General features: G+C 45.0%; 2 protein-coding genes across 2 annotated transcripts; both read left to right on the top strand.

Annotated features, from left to right (window-relative positions):
- The first annotated feature begins 153 nt into the window (after positions 1 to 153).
- Positions 154 to 12,618, top strand: LOC143321527 (tRNA (32-2'-O)-methyltransferase regulator THADA). The gene is made up of 31 exons (XM_076731942.1): positions 154 to 333; positions 439 to 619; positions 702 to 788; positions 870 to 897; positions 985 to 1,133; positions 1,214 to 1,336; positions 1,443 to 1,563; positions 1,776 to 1,921; positions 2,011 to 2,095; positions 2,172 to 2,308; positions 2,777 to 2,974; positions 3,061 to 3,790; positions 3,912 to 4,064; positions 4,163 to 4,272; positions 4,373 to 4,533; positions 4,620 to 4,789; positions 4,883 to 5,047; positions 5,145 to 5,287; positions 5,404 to 5,541; positions 5,626 to 5,730; positions 5,822 to 6,022; positions 6,108 to 6,258; positions 6,330 to 6,582; positions 6,896 to 7,132; positions 7,222 to 7,426; positions 7,938 to 8,126; positions 9,197 to 9,456; positions 9,550 to 9,696; positions 9,780 to 10,046; positions 10,126 to 10,328; positions 10,423 to 12,618. The coding sequence occupies exons 1-31, from the start codon at positions 212 to 214 to the stop codon at positions 10,668 to 10,670; spliced, it is 5,613 nt and encodes a 1,870-aa protein (XP_076588057.1). The 5' UTR covers positions 154 to 211; the 3' UTR covers positions 10,671 to 12,618.
- A 1,537-nt stretch (positions 12,619 to 14,155) lies between these two features.
- pik3ip1 (phosphoinositide-3-kinase interacting protein 1) lies at positions 14,156 to 21,255 on the top strand. Its single transcript, XM_076731715.1, has 6 exons — positions 14,156 to 14,408; positions 14,560 to 14,688; positions 15,153 to 15,269; positions 16,753 to 16,941; positions 17,085 to 17,163; positions 19,505 to 21,255. Exons 1-6 carry the CDS (start codon positions 14,297 to 14,299, stop codon positions 19,719 to 19,721), a joined length of 843 nt encoding a protein of 280 aa, XP_076587830.1. The 5' UTR covers positions 14,156 to 14,296; the 3' UTR covers positions 19,722 to 21,255.
- The last annotated feature ends 511 nt before the right edge of the window (positions 21,256 to 21,766 follow it).

Below are 21,766 nucleotides of genomic sequence, written 5' to 3' on the forward strand. Positions count from 1 at the left end.
GAACGTGTCTGATATGATGTGTAAAACACATTTTAATTTGGGAAATGAAAAGCCGATAATCGCCTGTAGGTGGCAGCATGTCGCCGTGATTCTCCCATGACTACTGCTTTGAGGATAGTAGAAGCAGAGTTTTATCACGTGACCAGCGTAGCAGCGTGCTGGCAGTGTGTCTGACAGCAGCAGAAGTCAGTACAGAGGAGTAAACAAAGCTATGCTGTCGTTTGAAGACCTGTTGACAAGTCTGCAAGACTGTGTGATCACCGAGGACCAAGCAGCCGTAAATGTCAGCCAGACACTGAGGCTCTTTATTGATAAACTCTCTGAATCCTCCAGGTCGGTGTCCATAACCTCAGCATGTTTGAGAGCATACATAGTAGTATTTGTCTCACTTTTCAATAAGCTGTCATATTAACTGAATAATCATGCTTGCGTGAACAGGATCAGTGTGAAAAGATGCAAGGAGCGCTGTTTAGAGGAGGCTGTGCAGCTGCTCAGACAAATTCCAGAGGCGCAGCTTTATGTTTTGGAGGAGAGCCACCTCCTGCTCCTTGTCAGACTCCTCATCTCCATGCAGCTGCACATGGTCAACATCTCGACAGCCTGCCGAAAAGTGGACCAGGTCAGGCCAGCAGCGTGGCTGTTCACTGTACAATGCTTAAAACAAAATGGAAGCTCATTGCAACCTCATATTTGCTTCACAGATGTTGCAGCATTTGGCAAAGGTGGACCACCGATTGGTTTTTAGAGAAACCCATCACTGTTTGCACTCCATCGTCCATACTGACCAGGTACAGAGCACTCACTTCACTTGTGTTTGTAATATTTGCATAAAGGCGCTGCAGGTAACTTTTCCCACATCTTCTTTTCAGATCTTGTCTTTGGAGGATCTGCAGAGAGGTTGGTGCTGGCTGAAGATGGTGTGTTATTACAGTGTGTCTCTGATTTCATATGTAAGATTTATTGTATTTTTTTAACCTTTTTTAGCCTGTATGTTCCTGGAAGACAGCACTGTTGGTCGTGAGGTGTGGAGAGAGTCACACCTGTCCTTGCTGAATAAAGTGTCCGAGTTATTCCCCGTTGTATTACAACATGAACCCCTCAGAGATGGACCACTGTGTTACACTGCTGTTAAGGTACATGGATCAGTCCATTGTAATCATCACAGACTAGTTTTTGGTCTTTGTTACTGACTTGAGAACTGTGATCTCTGCAGGTGTGTTTGCAAATATTTCAGCTGTTGTCCAGTGAAGTGGCTCCTCTTGTGTGGGACAAGGAGCACGGGGCCCCAGCAGTGCAGGCGATCCTTCAGGCTCTTATGGACATAATACTTGGACAGGTTTTTTGTTGATTCATCACTTCAGAATCACTCATTCGACAGATAGAGATCTAGTTCAGTTGTCACCTTTGCTTCATCTGACCAGTCTGCGCATCCTGTCTCGCAGTGCTGCAACAGGGACACTCGCCTTCTGGCAGGCACTGCTGTGGCCATGCTGATCAACACAGCACCAGAGAGCAGAGCTGGAGGAGCTGCTGCCTGGAGTCTGCTGCAGGTCTCTCACTCAGGTACGTAACCACCAACACGGCTGGACAAGTAAGAGCAAATCAAAATGTGGAATGTGACACAAGTAGGTGCCCATGTGGGTAAAATGTCAAATGAATTAGTCTTTGTACCATATCCAAAAAAGCATAAATGCTATTTATACTGCAAATTCTACAGCTGAGTGTGAATGTCGAGACATTTTCTGACAGAAGGTGTTGCTCCTGTTTTTCCTCAGAGCCCTGGCTGCTGACTGTTGGTGCCATCCAGGTGCAGTGCAGCCCTGCAGGGCAGGACGGAGTGGACAGGCTGGCTGTGAGCAGGGGCCTCCTGACCTGCTGTCCACCTCACATCTTGCTCAGTTCACACATGGATGCCACAGAAGTAAACCCAGTTAAAGCTGACGTTGAAATCATGCTTTGCAGTCATTGTGCTCGCTTTCATGACCGAATCCACCGTTTCCTTCTCTTCAGATGTGTTTGCTGCTGAAAGGTTTGTTTCTTCTGGTCTATGCTCTGTGTGAGGAGAAGCTGGATTGTCACTACTTTGCCTTTGAAGGTGAGTCATATCCATGTTGTTTAGTGATGTGCTTAAATGGTCGTATCACCTTTTCAAACATCACATGCTGTTGCAGTGTTGACTCTGTGGCTGAGGAAGCTTAAAGAATGTCTGGCTGATATCTGGAAGAGGACAGGCACTCGTCTCCTGCCTGACGACAGCAGTCTGCAGCAAGACCTCATTCACATGATCTGGACCAATGCAGAAAGCCCAGTGAGTCTGATTAACACGACAAACCTGAGTCCAAAAAAGTTGAGGTGCTGTGTAAAACATAATTAAAACACAGTGTGGCGATTTGCTAATCCTTTTGACACATACTTAACAATCAGCTTCAGTATTTAGGTTTTACCCAGCGTCCCAACTTTGCAAATTCAAAAAAGGGAAAAAAACACGTAAATCAATGCGCTTTTTTGACAGCCAAATAATGCAGCATATATATAACATATAGCAAAGAGTACACTGAGGATTTTCGCTTGACATTATGTAGTTTTATTTTTAAAAAAGTTCTCTTTATTCAGTGCAGTAACAGCGATTCTCTGAAAGGCTCATCCAAGTATTCATTGAACACCTCATGGATGTCACGTTAGCTTCTCAAGTAATTTACAGACACTGGGAGTTGCAGGATTGTTCAGTGACGCGTCTGTGTCATTGTTCAGTGTCTGTCTTACTGTGCTTCGGCAGGTGGAGGGTGTGTCCGACCTTGTGCGTAGTGCCTTTTGTCTGCTGCTGGACCTCTATGAGATGGACTGCGAGCAGTTTTGTGACACAAAGAAGCCTCTTTATTTCACTCTACTTCAGCGAATAATCAAACTACCTTGGGAAGCCAAAGCCAAATATCACCGCCTCTGTGCCCTGCTGCCGTACCTGGGAACTGACACGGTGAGGATTAAGGGTTATTACAGAGTTAATACTGTTATAATTTAGCGGCCATAATGACTTTGGTGCATGTTTCTTTAATCAAACAGGTCCTGGATCAGTATGCTGAAATACCCAATCACCTCCTGAAGTGCTTGTCGGCCAATCACCTGTCACCATGTGGGTCGGAGCTTTACAGGTGTCTGATCCAGCAGCAGAGGCGAGAGCTATGTGATGGCTCACAAAAGTCTGCTTCGCGTACCGAGCTGGATCTAGCCAATCAGTGGGCGCGGCGTTGGCGGCCCGTCCTTCACGATGCGCTGACGTCTGATGTGACTCTTCTACAGAGCAACAGCTCAACACACTTACTACCCTGCACCTTTCAAGTCTTCCCCTGTGCTGTGGATCATCTGCTGGCCTCTCTGGACCTGTTCGCCCCCGGCCACCTCCACGCCTGGGCCTGCGTCGTGAGCTCCTATCGAGCCGTAACTGGAGGCTCTCCCTGGGCGCTGCAGGGGAGCTCTACCCTTGAAACCCTCCAGCTAGCTCTGGGATCCGCAGATGACAAAGTCCGTCTTGCTGCTCTCAATCTCCTCTGCTGCAGCCCAAAGACCAAAGACACTCCAACCACGGAGGAGATGTCAATAATGAGGATGTTTATTCCTCAGAACCTAAACTGTGAGTCGTCGCCTTTTCGCCAGCATCTTCAGACCGGAGTGAAGAGGTTTCTGGTTCGTATCAGAGACGGCTGCTTGGCGCATGTCAGAGGACAGAAAGGCAAAAAGAAAGGAGATGCCACCTGCTCAGAGAGGGCACAGGAGATACTGGAGCAGGGAATAGGTGAGATAACCGACAGCTGCTGTTTTACATTCACAGCAATAGACTGTTCTACTGTATTTTGTTAAAAAAAAGACATTACTATAATGCACATTGCTAAAACAATGAGTCCTATATCATGTAGGGTTTGTGGAATGGTTGGGTCAGCTTCCATACAGCTACCTCGCACCAGGACACAGTTATCAGAGGAAGAAGACTGCGCTCCTGTTGCTGTCTGCAGTGCTGGAGACCTGCACAGACACCTGGAGCCCCGACAAAAAGAAGGGACAACCTCCAGGTCAGTTTGGAAAAACAGTGATTGGAACAAAAAAAAAGGAAACGTATTCTTCTGTCAAATTTTGTATTTTGTTCTATGTAATTAAATCATTTTTGCAGCAAATATGGGCTCTCTTATTGCCTGTGCCAGACAACGAGGCCAGTGGGATTTTGTCTGTAGGACAAAACAGCTGGTCCTTATCAGCTGTTTAGAGGATTCTACAAATGAGGTAGAGCTGCCCTAACTTGCTTCTTATTTCTTTCATATAGTTAAAATTGAAAAGGTTGAAGATTATTTTTCGAATGGATTGTTTTTCATTTGTTTTACAGATCCGGGAGCTTTCAGCTGGGTTATTGTTGAGATTTTTCCCACCCAGTTTTCCAGATGATATCGCTGCAGCGCTGCTCACACGGACCCAACAGCTCCTGTGCAGTCCTCGGGTGCAGGAGGCTCAGATGGGAGCGCTGATGATGAAGGTCCTCCTTCAGAAGTAAGTCTCCTACATGGCCTCGTTCAAAATTGTGCCAGCTTAAGATGCAAAGGATAAGCAGTTATTAGTTGTTGTTCTGCCTGTAGATCAAAAGAGCAGCCTGAGGACTGCAGGCTGAGCAGCTGCATTGCTGTCAGCGGTGGAAGTCACTCCCAGGCCTCCCGCATGGTCAGATTCCTGGTGAAGGAGCTGGAGGAGCACTATCTGACAGCCAAGGCTGACATGATGCTTGCTGCCAGAACCAAGCCGATACATGGTGAGACTCAAAATCAGCAGCCAGCATAGGTGATGTGTAGCTGTAGAAAATGTTGTTCTGGTTCTTTAAATCCTGCCATGCATTATGTTCCAGGTGTTCTTAGTGCCCTTCATCGGTGTTTGCTTGAGGCACCCAGCAGTGTCTATGACACACTCGAGCACAGCCTGACCACTGAGGTGCTCAGCCTGCTGGAGAACATCTCTCTGCTGCTGCTGGGGGTTCTGTATGGAGACCCGGATGCTTGTGCCGCTGAAAAGGGTAATGGGGCAGTCTGCAGGCACCATACCGACTGGGGGATGAACTCAACATTTCAAATTTATTTATGACACCACATAGTAAATCTCTTCTGTCGTAGATGCCCCCCCTTCTTTTTGTGATATGGGAAACGCCATCAGCTCTCTAATAGCCCAAGCATCTGGAGGAGGCGAGGAAGAGGAGGGTGTCCTGCTGTCTGAGGAGCACAGCCTCGTTCTCACCTGCTGCTGGGTCTCACTCAAGGTAAAACGGAGCCAGATGCACCGTTACCTCAACAAGATGGCAAATGGGTCTTAGCTTCTTATTTGCTGTGTGTGTATTTTTGCTCGACAGTACCTGCTTTTGTGTTTTCTTATCAGGAAATAGGAATCTTTTTAGGTTCTCTGGTGGAGAAAATTCTCAGCGAGTCCAAACTCAGCAAGCGCCTTCTAACGAAAGAGGATCTATTGAGAGCATCTAAAGTATTCAAGAATATTCTTCTCAAATGCCGTCACTGGGTACGTTTTATAAATCTGTGTAGAGGCATTAAGTCTAAATCAACACTGATGTTCTTTAACGAAAACCATATTTATCTCCACCAGGGGGCAGTAGAGGGATGCTGTCTAGGCTTCACCAAGTTCTGTGCCTCTCTGTTGGGCAGCAGTGATCCAGAGCTGAGGGATATCCCAGTCCACATGCTGAAACAAGTGGGTAGTGATACATGCTTGGATGTATTTTGCATTAGTAAATGGAGATGCTGGACTGGACTGTTATACTTCCTCTCCTGTCTCTTTCCAGGGTTTGCAGGTTGTGCAGTCCCCTCGTTCCACATCTGTGACCCGGCGGGCTGCTGGCTTGCCTATGCTCATCCTGTGCGTCGTGTCTGCAGGGGAGGCCAGTAAAACAAAACAACTGTTAGCTCACAGTATTCAAACCTTACTGGAGACAGCCAGAACCCGTCTACCTGAGAACTGGGACCAAACATTGGACCTGCCACAGGTTTGTAGACACTGCAACAAGAAGGGGGATATTGGAGTAACCACAAAGACAGATGTGGTCATGTGATTGTCCTTTTCCTTTACAGGTGTGTGCGGTTCACACTCTGCAGGCCCTGGTGCGTGGTTCAGGTCTGGGAGTAGCTGTGCTTCAGTTTGCTCCTGCTGTGGCCATCTTATCACTCACTCTGCTCAGCTCTCCCTGCTGGGCCATGAGGAACGCCGCTCTCCAGCTTTACAGTAAGACACATTTAGAGCTTTGAATGGATTGTATGAGGACAAGGGCCCACTGTTTTCAAATGTGTTTCCAGGTTCTCTGTGCTCGCGAATGCTCGGCCAGCGGCCCAGCAGTGAAGAGGGCGGCCCCACCCAGCACGGCATGTCGCCCCTTGCCTTCTTCTTCCACTACCCTGCACTCCAGCCCTTCCTCCTGGGAGAACTGAGAGGAGCAGCACAAGACCTCCAGGGTCCACCCAATGAGGCCAAGCTACACCTCCAACCATCGCTCTACCCTGTCCTCACCCTGTTAGCTCAACTCCAGCCTGGTGTCCAAGACTCAACAGAGTGAATACTGTTTACTTATCGCTGCACATTTTGGTCAGCTGTTGTAATTCTAGCCTAATGTCAGACCAGTGGATTCAATAATTTGCTCACATTTACCAGTGAAGAAGGAACTTAGCAAATATTCTTTAACCTTAATTATGTGGAGGATCTGGGTAAAGGAATAGTTTCACTTTTTGGGAAATACAATACGGCTTAAGGTGGAAGCTTCATGCTGAACATGTAGACATGAGACTGGTATCAGTCTTCTGTGGACATTCATAAACCTCCACATTATTTGACCGGGTGAATGTCTTCTCGGGTTTTCTTCCACCAGCACTTTGTCAGACTTCCTGCCGCCTTTACTGCAGCTCTCTGCCAGTCCTATTTACAGTGTGAGAGTGATGGCCTCGAAGGCTTTGGTTGCCATGACTCCCCCCTCAGAGTACATGAACATCCTCATCACACTGACGGCTCAGCTGCCCGGTCCACAGCAGCGCTGCTGTCACAACCGGCTCCACGGACAGCTGCTGCAGATCAAAGCGATTCTGGATCGAGCTGTCTGCACAGTCAGGTGAGACTTAAAAGAGCTGTTTATTCATTCATTCATTCATTCATCGGACGCTGTCAGGCTTTGAAATCCCACGCTGTTTCTATTCCCAGTGCCCCTTCTGCTGACCTGTGCGAGGTGCTGAGCAGGGTGGATGCCTCGCTGTGGCTGGTGACTGACGCTCAACACTGCCCCCTCGTGAGAGCGGCCTACCTCGGAGTGGCAGACTCGCTGAGACGATTGTGCTGTGAGACCTACTTGTCAAAGCTCAGGGACTCACTCATGCACGACCTCCAGAAACCCCCACAGGCGCTGGAGGTGCGTGCCATACATACAGACACATGACGCACGTATATAAGAATTTAACCTTTTGTTCGTAGTGTAGATCGGCAGACATAGACAGGAAACATGGGGAGAGAGTTGCAGCAAAGGTCCCTGTCCTGGAATCAAACCGTGGGGGATGCATTTACATGATATGTGTCTTAAATACCCTGAAAACATATTTTCCCAGACAGCATTTTATTGTAAGTGATAAATTCATACATGAACACAACATTTTCTGCCAATGTCTGAACAGTTAAGGTTATGTCACGTGAGAGATTTCTGCCTGTGCAGTTTTATCTGTGCTCTCCTCACTGGTTTTAACCGGTCTGTGACCCTTTTTCGGCCTCCATACCAAACTATTCTAACTGTGGCAGAAAATAGTGCATTAATGTAGGTCACCGTTGCTCATAACGAGAGGCTGATTGATAAAATAGTTTTCAGCAGGTTTTAAGCAGAAGGCTGCCAGCAGATATTTTCTAATGCTTTATCTCTGTCATCTCCACAGGTTGGGTTGTCATCATTCCACCAACAAGCAATCCACTTCCTATGTACAGATCTGACGTGGTCATGTCAAATCTGGGACAGCTTCTCTGCGCTGAGCCCTGATCTCAGGCTCTCATTGGTCTCCTGGGTGGTGGATGGGTGGAGTTCGCAGCACACCAACTTGAGAGAGGTGATGCAGAAGGTGTTGCAGGTGAGACATGATCTACTTTTCAGGCCAGAGCACGAAGAAAAGAACCTTTCAGAAAACCTGTCTAGCAGCTTTCAGTCTAACGACCTTCTTAGAGCACAATGAGAGGAAACAGAGGAAGCAGAGATAGGCTTAAATATAATGGCAACGTAGGCCGAACTCTGTCTGGAGAGTTTTTTTTTCCCTCTGACATAAGAAAGGGTGTGTCCATAAACTATTATATTCTGTAATCAAGGAGACTTAAGTACACTCAGGAGGATGTCTGTCCTTTTATCATTCGCTGCTCATGTAGGTCATTTAGATAAACTCCATTGCATGTTGCATTATCTGGACCACCCAGTTGTTCCCTGCCATATATGACCTGTGAAGTGTTTAATTGACTCTCTTGTAAAATAAGCTTGATAAGGTATGACACAGTGGATAAAGAAAGGGACTGTCCATGTCGTCATTAATATTATTACTCCTATTAGGAGTAATAAGATAATAATGGTTAATGTGCACTGTCAGACGTAGTATGTTGGCACCGTGCACTGTAAGTTATAAGTAATAAATAAGAAGAGATCATCCTTTATTGATCCAACAGAGGGGAAAGTCAGGTGTTATTGTAGCATAAGTACAGATAAACAGATAATTAAACACATACAGTACCCACAACTACTGCTGTACTAATAGTGCATACCATCTCAAACACGGTTACAGAGGTGTGTTTAGGAGCAGCAAAGTTAGCAAGCGTACATCTAAGAGTAATACAATAAGAAAAACAGGTCATGTGATCATGTGGGCAAACAGGATCTGTCTGAACGTACTTTTTAAACAAGGTGTTTGGATTATTTGAAGAACTGAACTAATGGAAACCGCTGAAAGTGTTCAAGAGAATCTTGGATTTTATTCCATGTGCATCAGATTATTTTCTTCTGTTTTTCTGTGATATGCAGTGATGTTGACTTCAAAGTCTGCACCTCTTAGATGTTGCCTAGTGAGAGTCACTCAGGTTGTACAAAGTAGTCATTTAAAAGCACACCGATAATTCAACTAGTAGATTAAAGGATTGTACCAATGCTCTCCATCTCCAGACAAACCTGAGGGAGGTGCTGTTGAGCTGCAGTGTGGAGTACCGCAGGACCTACCTGGCAGCTCTGGCAGCAGTGATGGCTGGAGGTGAATCTACTTTACCCCAACATCTTCCTCAGTTGGCCCCACTGGAGGAGCCAGTTCTGCCTGAGTGTCTGGATTTGTTGCTGGGAGACCTGGAGGACCAGCGAGGCGGGCCAGAGTTTCTCTCCCAGGCTCTGTGTGCTGCTAGTCTGCTGCTCTCCCGGTGGCCAGACTCCAGGTTTTCACATGTTTTATTGTCTTTTTTTTTTTCCTTCAGTATAGAGTCACACACTGGAAGCTCTGACCTTCTCCTTATGTTTTTGCAAATCAGTCTAAAGACATCCATGCTCCAGCGCTGGTGTAGCGTCTTGGAGTGCCAGCGGTCCCCTGACGCCCCTGAAGTGCTCCGGATGGCGTGTGCTGAAGCTCTGTGTGTGGCTGGAGTTCCACTTCCACACAGCACTGCCGTCATGAGCAGGTTTGAAGGAAGTCAAATAGCATTTTCATTCAAACGAAACACTGATGAGCAGAAATAACAAGTGTTGAATCTTCCTGGTTCAGGTTGATCAGCACAGGCCTGTACTTGCTGCAGGACCAAAGCCAGCAGGTGAGGCTGAAAGCGGCCTGTTTTCCCTCCATGCTGCACCATGTGAGAAGAGGCGAAAGCCAGAGGAGCATCTACCTCATGCAGGTCAACCAGGCTCTGCCGCTCCTATTGGACCTGCTGCTGGAGGAATGCTGGGACACCCCTGGCACACTAGAGTTGCTGCTGTGTAATCTGCCTCAGCCTGACCTCAGATCTGTGCTGAGAGAGGCCTCAGAGACGGGGTATGTTACCTCACTGAATCAATACCCTTCTGCAAACAGAGTAACCTGAATGAAGTGCTTAATTGTTTTTACTCTTCAGGTGTTCCAGTCTGTATGAGCAGGATGAGGCCAATGTGTTCGCAGAGCCGTCTGTGATGTCTGCACATGTGCTGCCCTACCTGCTGCAGATGGCTGAAAAACACTCTGAATCCTCTGCTCTGGCACAGAGCCTGAGTGCTTGGGCTGAGGAGAGTGCAGCACAGGTGCAGGACAGCCTTGCAGTCTGCAAAGAGCTCCTTCCAGGTACCACATTAGCTTACCAGTCTGAATGTGAGAATGTGTTTGATGAATTCATATGTGAGGTTTAAATTAATGCGGTTATTTATTCTCTCTTTAGCGACGACATTGACCCCGTCCTGGCTGGCTCTCCTCATGGACCCCCGCCTCCACAGTACGCTGTGTGGCCTGGTCACCAGGGCTGCCTTTCTCCTCCGGCTGTTGAAAACATCTGATGATGTGCGACACCTTTGTGATCCTTCATCCCTGCGCATGAGCTTACAGGATGTTTGGAGTGTACTCAGTCAGAACGGTGTCCACTTTCCCTCCACTTTAACAGCTGCTGTGGCTGGAGAGCTGCCAGCGTGACTGAATGGAAGGTCTTTTTCTGTGTGCTCAATGAGAAAACCCAGGATGAATTACCTGTGGATGTTTCAGGAATGCTTATGCCATCTGAATGTGCAGCATTAGTCTTGAATGAGTGTTGCAACTGCTGATGCTGCAGTAGACCAGCGCTTGGCAGGCTGACTAAGTTATGTAAGAGCTGAGTGGCCTCAGTCTGTTGTCCATCATCATGTTACCTGTACAGGGAGGAGACCTGCTCAGCATTCGGTGCCATGTGCCATTAGGGGGACATGTAGCATAGCAGTTGTTCCTCATATGCTCCAGAGGCCTGTTTTTGTGTGTTTATATCATTACATCTTCTGGAGCTTTATTTTATCTTTAGAAAAAAGCTTTTTATGCAGAGGGAGAATATGTCTGTTTTTATGATCACTGTCACCCCTGAGCATCATGCTCAGTCTTATTCCCAGAGCAGTGCTCCAGTTTGTTTGTCATGTCTCAGGAGCAGCAGTAGCATCGCGCAGGCTGGTGCAGTGATGTAATGCACCAGCATCAGGAGAAATTGGATGCTTGGTGCCCAGCGGGGGAATATAGGGTACACTTTAATGCTCCATTAGAGGCCATCTGCCTTGATAAGTGTCCATTTTCCGACCACATGAGGGCTGAAGATGATTGACTGCATCTGATAGAGAGCCATCAGTTGCTCCGCAACGGACCACACACTAGAGCAGTCTTACATCATCAGATAGCCCACTGCTTTGTTTGAGATGGGCGGCTCTCAGTACTTGACAAACGCTGACATGAAGGAGTTTGCACATTCTACTGTATGACTGGCCATGTTAGGCCATTCATTAAATGTAAATGCAGGTTTTTATTGTTCAGTCTTCACAACTTTTATTTCCTTTTGATGTAATATTGTCAGAATTAATTCAATTATCAGGATCTGAATAAAAGATGTATCAATTAAATTACTGCTTTATGCACATCTATACGTATATAAGGTACCTCTACCAGTTCAGGTTTACGCTGTGTATGTCGATTATGCAACAGCTTTGTCATCAAGCTGCCATTAATGATTCATACATAAAGCTTATGCCAAAATGAACACCTGGTGTGCAGAGCTCTGTGAGATTAACATGTGCCTCAAAGGAAGCTACAGGTGGTTGTTGTCCTGGTCTTGACGCATTCTGTGGCAGAACATGACGTACTGAACGAGGTAATGCAAGATAATGAAAGTTAGAGGGCAAATCTATGACATCAACATTTTTTGGAAACCTTGATTCATTGAGACAAAGCTTCGTAACACGGACCCTTTAAAATACAAATGGGGGCTTGAACTTTGCTCTACTTCAAGATGAGGGCAAGAAAAATGTGGCAGGATTGTGGCAGCTTGTCAGTATGACTTTATTCTTCTATCAGCCTGTGCTTGAACAGTGTGTGCATCATTGTGTCGTCTGCCTTCTGCCTCAACCTTGAAAACAGTATGAGGGGTGTGAAAACCGGGCTGGAGGTTTCCTGAAGGCAAAGTGTGTAGAAAACTGGAAAACAATCATCTGCCTTAATAAATGCCTTTGCTATTGTTACTGAGAGTGCAGTCTCTCAGCAAGCCTGTGCCCCACTAAGGAAATGATTAACTATGGCAACAGGGAACAAGGCCAAGTAGGTACAACCACTTTTACTGGGCGTGTGTGTGTGTGTGTGTGTGTGTGTGTGTGTGTGTGTGTGTGTGTGTGTGTGTGTGTGTGTGTGTGTGTGTGTGTGTGCGTGCGTGCGTGCGTGCGTGCGTGCGTGCTTGCATACAGTCTTGTGCACCATTTGGATCATGAGCATCCAGTGTTTTTCCACTGAAGCACTCTGTGGGTCTTAGCTCTGCAGGTTCAAAAATGGCAAGAGTCAAATTTTTTTATTTTTTTTTATTCTACAAGTGGAATTACAGTCATGGTTGTAATGAAGCAATTGTTTTCTAAAGGAGGCATTGTGCATTTAGATTTTTAAGAAACTGTTTATGCTGATTGTAATAAAGTGAACTGTTGAAGTTGTTATCCTGCTGTAGAGTTTGTTTCTTCATATGATCAGTACTACTTGGTTTGAGTTTCCAAAGGTTTTGCAAAGCTTGAAATCCACAGTAAAGCAAACAAAGCCCACTGCACCACTCCCCCTTGAAGTAGTGGACACTTTCAACAATCAGCCTGTGCTGACAACAAAATACAGGTTGAGGCTTTTTTGTCTATGATGGCGTATTTTGCTCTGCTAACAAGAATTTCTGTAATTTGAATATTAAAACAATCCTCAGCTAACCTGAAAACCTTGACTTACAGTGTCAGATTTGTAAGATATTAAATCAAAATTATGATTCTAAAAAAATTATCTTCAGCTTCACTGAATCACTTGGAATCAGCTCAGTTTTAGTTATGGGGGTCAGTTTCTGTCAAGAAAAAAAACATGAAAAGTTTGCAGTAATAAAGTCAACATTTAGACTTTTTATCTTATAATTTTGACTCTGTAGATTAAAATTTTGACTACTGCATGACTGACTGATCATAAGCATTTTTAATTTTCTGACATCATAACGAGCATCTTTTTGTGGTGTAAAGGTGCTTCCATGGACATGAGTGGGTTTAATCCCAAATGTGCTCACCCGTAATGCTCCAGTTTCACTCAGTGCATGCTTTGAGAGGCTGTAACCCCGAATGAGTGTGTCGGAGAGTGCTGGACAGATGCTGTGTGTTTACTCTAGTAATTGCCTGAAAACTGAGCGAGCATCTGTTTGAAAAGTGGCTTAGTGAGCAGTGACTGACTCAGGCATTGGCTGCCCTCTTTACCAGGCAGCCAACAATGACACTGGGCCTCACTGCTTTTCAGCACAAAGCTGCCTGTGCACAGACAGATAGAGGCAAATACTATTGGCAGCTGTCCTTTATCTGCAGAGTCCTCTCCTGACTGAGACCAGTGGAAAAACAGGCCTCATGGGGTGCACAGGAAGCCTGAGAAGCAGGAAGACCAGCTTTGGACTGATGCACGAAGCACTGAGAGCCAGATCAGACTCTGGGATTATAAACGGAAAGTAATGACTCAGTGTATTTTAAAATGAAAATGGAAAGCAGAGCAGCTATTTATAGGAAACCAAATGAGAATGCAATAAAAGTGGAAATTATTGTTGGACAGGGAGAAGGAAAAGTGTTAAGTTTGAGGATGGATTATTGAAGTAACCATTTGCAGCTTGAATCAAAATGTGAATGAACTTTTTGACTTTCCTTTCTGCCTGTTTTTGTTTATTCTCACAAGGCTGCACGCCATGATAAAATGCCTGAGTGTTTTTCAGCTGCATCCCCATACGTGTGTGTGTGCGCGCGCGTGCAAATGTGCTTGTGTGTGTGTGTGTGTGTGTGTGTGTGTGTGTGTGTGTGTGTGTGTGTGTGTGTGTGTGTGTGGGAAACTGGTGAGGCTTTAGGACCTTGAGGTTTGCACTGCAAAGGGGAGCTCCTCCTCCTGAAGGCTGTTTACGAAGAAAGCTGAGCCCCTCTGACAAAAACAAGGGCTGGGACTCCAGCAGCAGGAGCAGTGTGTCTGATGCCCATTCAGCACAGGCTCTTCGTCCATTTTGCATTTTTTGGTTGTTTGTCTTAGTAAGTTTGGAGGAAAATCACCCCACCATGCTGTCTGTGGATTCAGCCCGTCAGCTCTGCACGGTGTTCTTCTCACTGCACGCCGTTTTCCTGAGCGTGGCGATTGTGGAGAGCAGTGCATCAAATGGAAATCAGAAAGGTAACATGATACACCAGGAGCTAATTCTTTGCATCATTGCCTGATTTTCTTCACATTTAACGCATGTTTGTATCATGATAATATTTTTATGCCTTATGATTGCACAATCAGTCGCATGTGTTGTGCGCTCATGTGATGTTGTTATTCTCAGACTGCATGAGATCCAGTGGCCTGGAGTACAGAGGAGAACAACAGAGCTCCTCCTCGGGTCTGACCTGTCTAAACTGGACCAACACCATCAGAGACTATGACGTGAACATCCATCCAGATTCACAGACAGGTGAACTGCCTCCACTGATGCGTCTTTCAGTGCAGAGATCATTAAATGCAGGATGATGTGGTGACTCTTCACCTGTTGTCTGCTGATGCTGATAGGTACAAGAGTTTCCTTACAGGACAACAAGCAACTCCAACATCTGTGTTGTGATGCAGTATAAAACAGGATTGCATTTAGTCTTACTGGGATGATATTTACAGCCCACAGTCCAGCTGAGATTTGTCTATTTATGGTGTTAAATGGCTTCTTTTATACACTAGCTGCTGTTTGCTTTCTTTGTGCTCATGGCGGCCTGTTCATTGTAGTGTGATGATGCCGTGTTAATGATTAATGAATCCAGTGGTTAACCCACACAGCAGGGCAGACAGACAGGCAAACACACAGCCCTCCAGACAGACAGATACAAGCCTATATTACCATGAGGCATCAGTAACACACGTGCACTGTTTTTATCGTCCCTCTTGTAGGTGTTGGAGATCACAATTACTGCCGAAACCCAGACTCCTCTGAGAGGCCTTGGTGCTACATTGCTGGCCCAGATGGAGCGGTCCAGAGACAGTTCTGTGCAATTGACTCATGCAAAGGTAAGTAAACGCTGTACACACACTGTATGGATATATATTTTTAGATATTTATGGACAAATAGGCAGAATCCAAGCTGCAAAAGTCTGTCCTGGCAAGGACAAGTATGCATCCTCCAAATTAATGACAAAGCAACACTGAAATGGCAGCCTGTCTCTCAAAATGCAGAATGTCCTCTTGATGCTGCCAGCAATTACTTTCTCTTTCTGTAAGGCTCTCATTATTTTAAAAAGTGGGCTATGCAAAGGGAAAATAATGAGGTGAAATGTTAGCTATGCAAATGCTCCAATTAGTCAACCCAAAAAAAAAAAAAAAAAAAAAAAGCTGGGAAGCTTGATGAGAGAGGACGAAGCCAAATTTTAAACTTTCATGGGTCAGCAAAAAAAAGTTTTTTTTAACTATGTGTAAGTCGTTCAGAGATGAATTGCTGGTAATTTACGTGCATTTTACCATTTAAGAGTATTAGTCTGTAGTAGGTCAGTTGGTCAGGGATAAGCCAGCGTGAGAAGCCCTGTCCACTTTGCCCTTTGTTTCCTTCTGGTCTGAGAAGCCAACCCAAGGCCTACAATAACAAAGCCTGCAGCCACATGTTGAAAAGTTCAGTTTCCAGGAAGCTGTTGACCACGCCCCAACCTGAACTCATTGGCAGAGAGGAAAAGTTATATCTTGGAGACAGCATCTAATTGGCTGCTTCACTTTATGACTTCATGCCCTTTAACTTCAGCAGAGACTGTAAACAACAGCCTGTATGGAGGAAATGGAAAGAAAAGAGTTAAAGAGCAGATGTTGACATCTGCTGCTGAACCCTGCTGTCTCCTGAGTCGAGCATGCGGAGCCTGTTCATGTCTGAAAAAAGCATGCACTTTGCAACAACTTCATGAGGGCTGTGCCAGGGCTGCAGGGGAGGATGTTGTGTCAGTGGTAATGTTAGTAACAGCAGTAACTGGAAACCACACGGCCCAGATGATGCTCATCAAGTCAAGTTGATTAATGTAATAAAATGTAATGTAATAGAACACTAAGACACAAATCAACAGAAGACACTAATGTGCATGGGGGCACATTTAAAGATCCATCAGATAAACTACCATGTCATACCACACCATAACAGGAGAGGTAGCTGGATGAAATCCTCCGTCAGGGCATATGTGATTTTATAATGTGATATCAGTTTATGTTGTGATGAATGGAAATCAATTCATGAACTGTTTATGGACAAAAGAACATGATCTTATTCTGACAAATAAAGGTACTTCATCACACTGATACAAAAACCATAAAAAGCCAAACATGAAGCAGCCATAAAGTATTCCTGCTCAGTCTTTTGGAACATGCACACTTCGACATTAAACAGAGAGATGCAAAGGTATAAATGATATTGCAAAATCTCTGACGGTGTACAGATTTACTTTAATATGATTTGGCTCAGCAGTAGCTCAGTTAACATTCTTGTCTAACACTGGCATTGTTTAATTTTCTCTTCAGAACAAGCCTCTACCGTGCCAGTAGAGGCCGGATCCCTCAGCCCAACAGGAACCACTCCCTCCACGCAGAACTTTCAGCTGGCCAAGTCAGGTCCTTCTCAGGGAGAGGTTGCTGCTGTGCAGCCAGTGATGGGAATCAGCCAGCGAGTGCACACAGGACCCAAAAAGAAAAAGGACCTTGGCATGCTCGGTAAGTTGTAGTTGACTCTAAAAAGATATACAGCACATATGATGTTGGTGGTACATACTAACCTGCAGTTTGAATTAACCTCAATTATACGTTATGCATATGTTGAATTTTTAACCTTTTATTTTATTCTTTTCGTTGGTCAGGCTACGTCATCGGCATCCTCATGATGGCCATCATAATCGTCCTTGGAGTAGGCATCACATTTGGCTACTTCTATAAGAGGTCAGTATCTTAATCACAGCAAGATTATATATCATTTGGTTCAGTATTAGAAGGATTTTACAAAAAAGGACCCAAATTTCCTTATTTTTGTCCCTTTGAAGAGGCATTTGATCTGTTTGCAGGATGTCATTATTACCTTGTGAACATCTACTGTAACTGTGGCATTAAGACAAAATGTGCTGCTTCAGAGCGTTCGTCTGGCTTCCTGTTTCCACTGACACACATAGTGTTGGTGATAGCTTTCAGAAGCGTACCAGAAATGCCAGTGTGGTTAGTTAAAGGCACTTGATAGCATGCATGTTAATGGTCTCTTGAGTTTAAGGCTTCAGCTGTTATTCACATTCCTCAACGATGCTCGCCATTGTTCACCTTGGGCATAATTCAGCCATTTTATTGCTTTTACCATGTGCAGCAACATGGCAGGAAAGGAAATGCCTGCCATCTATTTTAAGCAATCTTATTTATTATTCTGGATAGAGACAAGATCATGGAGGAGGGGTTGGATTGGATAACGAAAGCTGCACATTCGCTGCAGTTATGTAATATGGAAAGTGACGTCCCCAATGTTGTGAAAGAGGGGACTCGGATTCCCTTTGGCACAGCACAAAATGCCCTTACATCTCTGTTTGGCTCTCAAATCTGATTAGCAGTGCCCCTGTCTTTGTTTTCTATTTTTAGGAGGTGATTATTGATAAGGAGGAGCAGCATATTATGTCAGAGGATTTAGGCCTGCCCTCAGCGTACACTGACATCACCTTCTGTAATGTGATAGTTGCCTGGCAAACATGCTCATATGTGGAGTCCAGGAGTGGCTGTAGACGACCACGTGTCTCCTACAACGTAAATTAAGTTGACTTCTGTCACTCTAGATTTCATGAGGCCAGAGAGGTTCATACTGAATCCCCGCTGGGAACAGGCTCTCGACCGACCAGTTATGAGTAGGTAGTATCCTGAGAAGGACACTGACCCCTTGCAGGCCTCCCGTCCATGAGCTCTCCAAAAAGCCCCCTGAGCTTGAGGCTCTGCAGTGGTGGCCAACTGTTTTCACTCTATATCCCAAAGAATGCACCGCCTGATCATGTTTTTTCATGCATCAGTCTTTTAACATCTTTTTGTGAACAACCTGTAATCATTATTTAAACCAATAGTTTGAAATTTAGCAAAATATTCTTATTCTCGCTCTTGCTGACAGTTAGATGAGAAGATTGATTCCACTCTCATATCTGTCTGTTAAATATGTAGCCTTGGTAATTTGCAAGGCAACAAGCTCCAGGAATTTTCCCATCCTGAGCAGGAAATAATCTGCCACATAATCCTGCAAGTTGTCACTTCATTTTTATACAGATTAAGCAAATGAGTGCCAGCATGCTAATTAGTGAGCTTTAGTGGTGCTGGTGGGCAGATTTGGTTACATTTGGACAGAGTCGCGCGAGCTGTGCAAAGGCATGTACGTGTTGTACATACTGTTCAGACAGGAGACTGGTATTAATCTTCTCAACTAATTCTTGGCAGGAAAACAAAAAAGGTTTCTGGGAATGTGAACAAGCAGCAGAGGAGTTGCTTGAAGCTAGAGACTAATATGAGCCGCACCCTAGTGTAAAGAATCGGTGGTGATATACAGTTTTTCACAGCAGAGCAGAGTTGCACAATATGCTGCAGTGAAGCAGGCAGGTAGGAAGTGTTTTCACCCAAACCGAACGTTGCCCTGTTTTGGCTCCAGATCAGTAGAAGCCGCCTCGTGCTGCTTCTCAGCACTGCGTTTCCCTGGAGGAGATCAGCTCCTCGCCAGCTTGTCGGTTCCCTGTTCCCTTTCACCATCTGTCCCTTGTGTTTGCTGCAGATCAGGCACTTGTTATAATAGGCTCTGTTATCTACATACACTATGTTAGCTGAAGCTTCTTATCATGAATATTTATCTTGGGTGGCCCACAGAAATGGTTCTGTACACACTCTGGTGGCTGTTTTTATTATAATATCAGCAAAATAAGACTCAACACTGATTGCTAATTTGCATGATAGCTCTGATCTTTAGCTTAGAGCAATAATTAAAGCGGCTATAAACAATATTATTTTATTAATACTGGATCATGTGACGAGTGTGTGAGGAGGCACTTGTATTGGTATTATGTCTGCAGTTCCCTCAGCTCTATGCGGAATTTTAGCTTCTTTCAGCTCATTGTTTTGGTTTGTCAAATACTTTCCTCAGGAGTAGGTGGAGACCAAAATGGAGTCAAAAATGGAGTGACAATTGGATTTACGTTTCCCAGCTGTTCTTGTCATCTGAGCGCTAACTGTAGATCTGTCACAGCGTAATGAATCTCTGTCGTGTGTTTGCATTCAGGGGTCGGGACTTAAAGAAGCAGCACGAGCAGCGAGTTTATGAGCGCGAGATGCAGAGGATCACCCTCCCCCTGTCGGCGTTCTCCAACCCCACCTGCGAGCTGGTAGACGAGAACACCATCGTAATCACGGCAGAGCACGAGACGACCCCCGTCCAGGAGAGCGTGGAGGGCGGGGACCCTCTCATGGGGCAGCAAGCCGGTACCCCCGGAGCATGAGTCGGCGTGTAGTCCTCAAACGGGGCCGTGATACGTTGTTGTGGACCAGAACACTCCCACCTTCATTCCTCCTCTCTGCCTCCCTGACTAACCTCTGTTTTAAAAGGAGTAGGGGAGCAGTGTGGCTCCAAAGACTTGAGCTGAATTCTGTGTCCTTTTCCTTTGTTTTCTTTTGTACATCCAAGGCACAAACAAGATAAGCTGACACACAATGGACACTCTCGACAACTTCAAACGATGAAGATAACCTGTTGATAATGAAGGTATGTCACGAGTCTTCACCATACACATTTGATAAATTTGATAGTTGTGGCTGCCCACTTCAATAACAGTATGAGTTTCTAGTCAATTGGATGTTGACTAGCCAGTGTTTATAATGTGTGTGATGAAACCAATTCTTTGTAATGAGATGGTGTTTTGAATGGGGGGATGTTTATAAGCTTTAGATTTTTCGTATGTTTCCATGTGGACAAGAGTCTCTCCACAGGAGGTGTCCGGTTACATGATAAATACATATATATATATCTTTTTTGTACTGACCCGTTGGCTGTGCCGAGGAAGATGAGAAACGTGTATATATGCAGACTGCTTTGTCTTGGAGACACAGCGGTGACACAGAGTGTCCAAAAATAGTCATCCTCCTCTGAGATGAGATGAGGGAACATGAGGTAAAGGAGGTCCACAGAAGACAAGGGAAATTGCCTTAGCATGATACTCTTGAATGTATTTATCTTCTCCCGGGTGATTTTTTTTTTTTTTTTCTCTTTGTACTCGACTGAGCCAATGCGGTTACAAAGCATGATGGCGGTCATTGGCAGACATGAAAGAGGACTTGCCCTTTTCTTCCACAGGTTAAGGAGTGACAGGAAATATAGAGAGCGCTCTCAGGAAGCATGAGAGACAGTAGTTAGTCCTCAGGACAGAATAGCACTGCCACAACACGGAACAGATGGCGTCAGAGAAAGAAAGAAGCCTCCAGTCTGTCTGCGCAGGACAGGGAGTGTGTTGAAGTGCCGGTGCCTAGATTAGACCCAGACGTTGAGTTATGATGCTCCAGGTTAGAGACACGGGTGGAATAGAGTAGAAACAGTCCAAAGTTTGGTGTTCATTCAAAAAAAAAATCCAAAAACATGAATGCATGTATATGGTTGCCTGCTGTATGTTTGTATTCAGGGGCCGTTTCTTTGCATCTTTACAAGTAGAACTACTGATCGAGGAAGACATTTAGAAAATACCTGCCTGAAATTAGACGTCATCGCACACAGAAGATCTTAGTTTGTTACACTTGTGTGTATTACCAGTTTGTTTGACATCACTCCATCACTCCAGATCTTGTTTTGTGATTACTGCTGGATCCACATCACTGGTAATTTTTTTGGTTGCTGCTGTTTCATTATTTTAAGCATCTGTGTGCTATTTTCTTCATATAAGCAACGTGTTCAAAATACTGTTGTTGAGCATTTGAATTTAGTACTTGTATTTGTATGAATGCAGATTTTCACTGCTGAGACTGAAATAAAACCTCAAACACAGACCACATGATGTGATGTTTTCTGTGTATTTAGAATTAAACAGGCTATTTTTTTTTTTTTTTCCCCATTAGAACAAGCAGGATTGATTAGACTGTATCGAGTGTCCTGCTACTGAAGGTTTGCTCACAGTAGGATCTTTTTGCAGCAGCTCCCTCTGTTGGCAATTCTTGAAAACATCACTTTAGTCACTGACTCACCTGAGAGAGCAGGTTAAGATAATAAGAGGCATGTAAAAACGACTCTTGCAGCTACAGAAGAAAAACAATCCGTTTACAGGAAGTTTGGAGCTGTCGATGTTATTCAGCACAAAAACCTTGACAGTGACACACTTTTCATTTCTTTCTAATTGGACAGGAGGCACTAACTTTGAAGCTAAAGACGTCAGGAGACGATATTCACTGTTATCCTCCAAGGTGCTAAAAGCAGCAGATGTAAAATACTTTGAGGATCCTTATTAAGGCTGCAAGTAATAATTATCAAAATAAACAATATTGTCATTAAGCTTACTTATCA

The sequence above is a fragment of the Chaetodon auriga genome, chromosome 5 (genome assembly GCF_051107435.1).
Source record: "Chaetodon auriga isolate fChaAug3 chromosome 5, fChaAug3.hap1, whole genome shotgun sequence".
Lineage (NCBI taxonomy): Eukaryota > Metazoa > Chordata > Actinopteri > Chaetodontiformes > Chaetodontidae > Chaetodon > Chaetodon auriga.

Excerpts from the sequence above, each read along its gene's own strand:
- LOC143321527 (XM_076731942.1), top strand. The coding sequence starts at position 212 with ATGCTGTCGTTTGAAGACCTGTTGACAAGTCTGCAAGACTGTGTGATC. Across the intron at positions 334-438 it reads AAACTCTCTGAATCCTCCAG|GATCAGTGTGAAAAGATGCA; the intron begins GTCGGTGTCCAT and ends TTGCGTGAACAG. Across the intron at positions 789-869 it reads CCATCGTCCATACTGACCAG|ATCTTGTCTTTGGAGGATCT; the intron begins GTACAGAGCACT and ends TCTTCTTTTCAG.
- pik3ip1 (XM_076731715.1), top strand. The coding sequence starts at position 14,297 with ATGCTGTCTGTGGATTCAGCCCGTCAGCTCTGCACGGTGTTCTTCTCA. Across the intron at positions 15,270-16,752 it reads TGCAATTGACTCATGCAAAG|AACAAGCCTCTACCGTGCCA; the intron begins GTAAGTAAACGC and ends TTTTCTCTTCAG. Across the intron at positions 17,164-19,504 it reads TTTGGCTACTTCTATAAGAG|GGGTCGGGACTTAAAGAAGC; the intron begins GTCAGTATCTTA and ends GTTTGCATTCAG.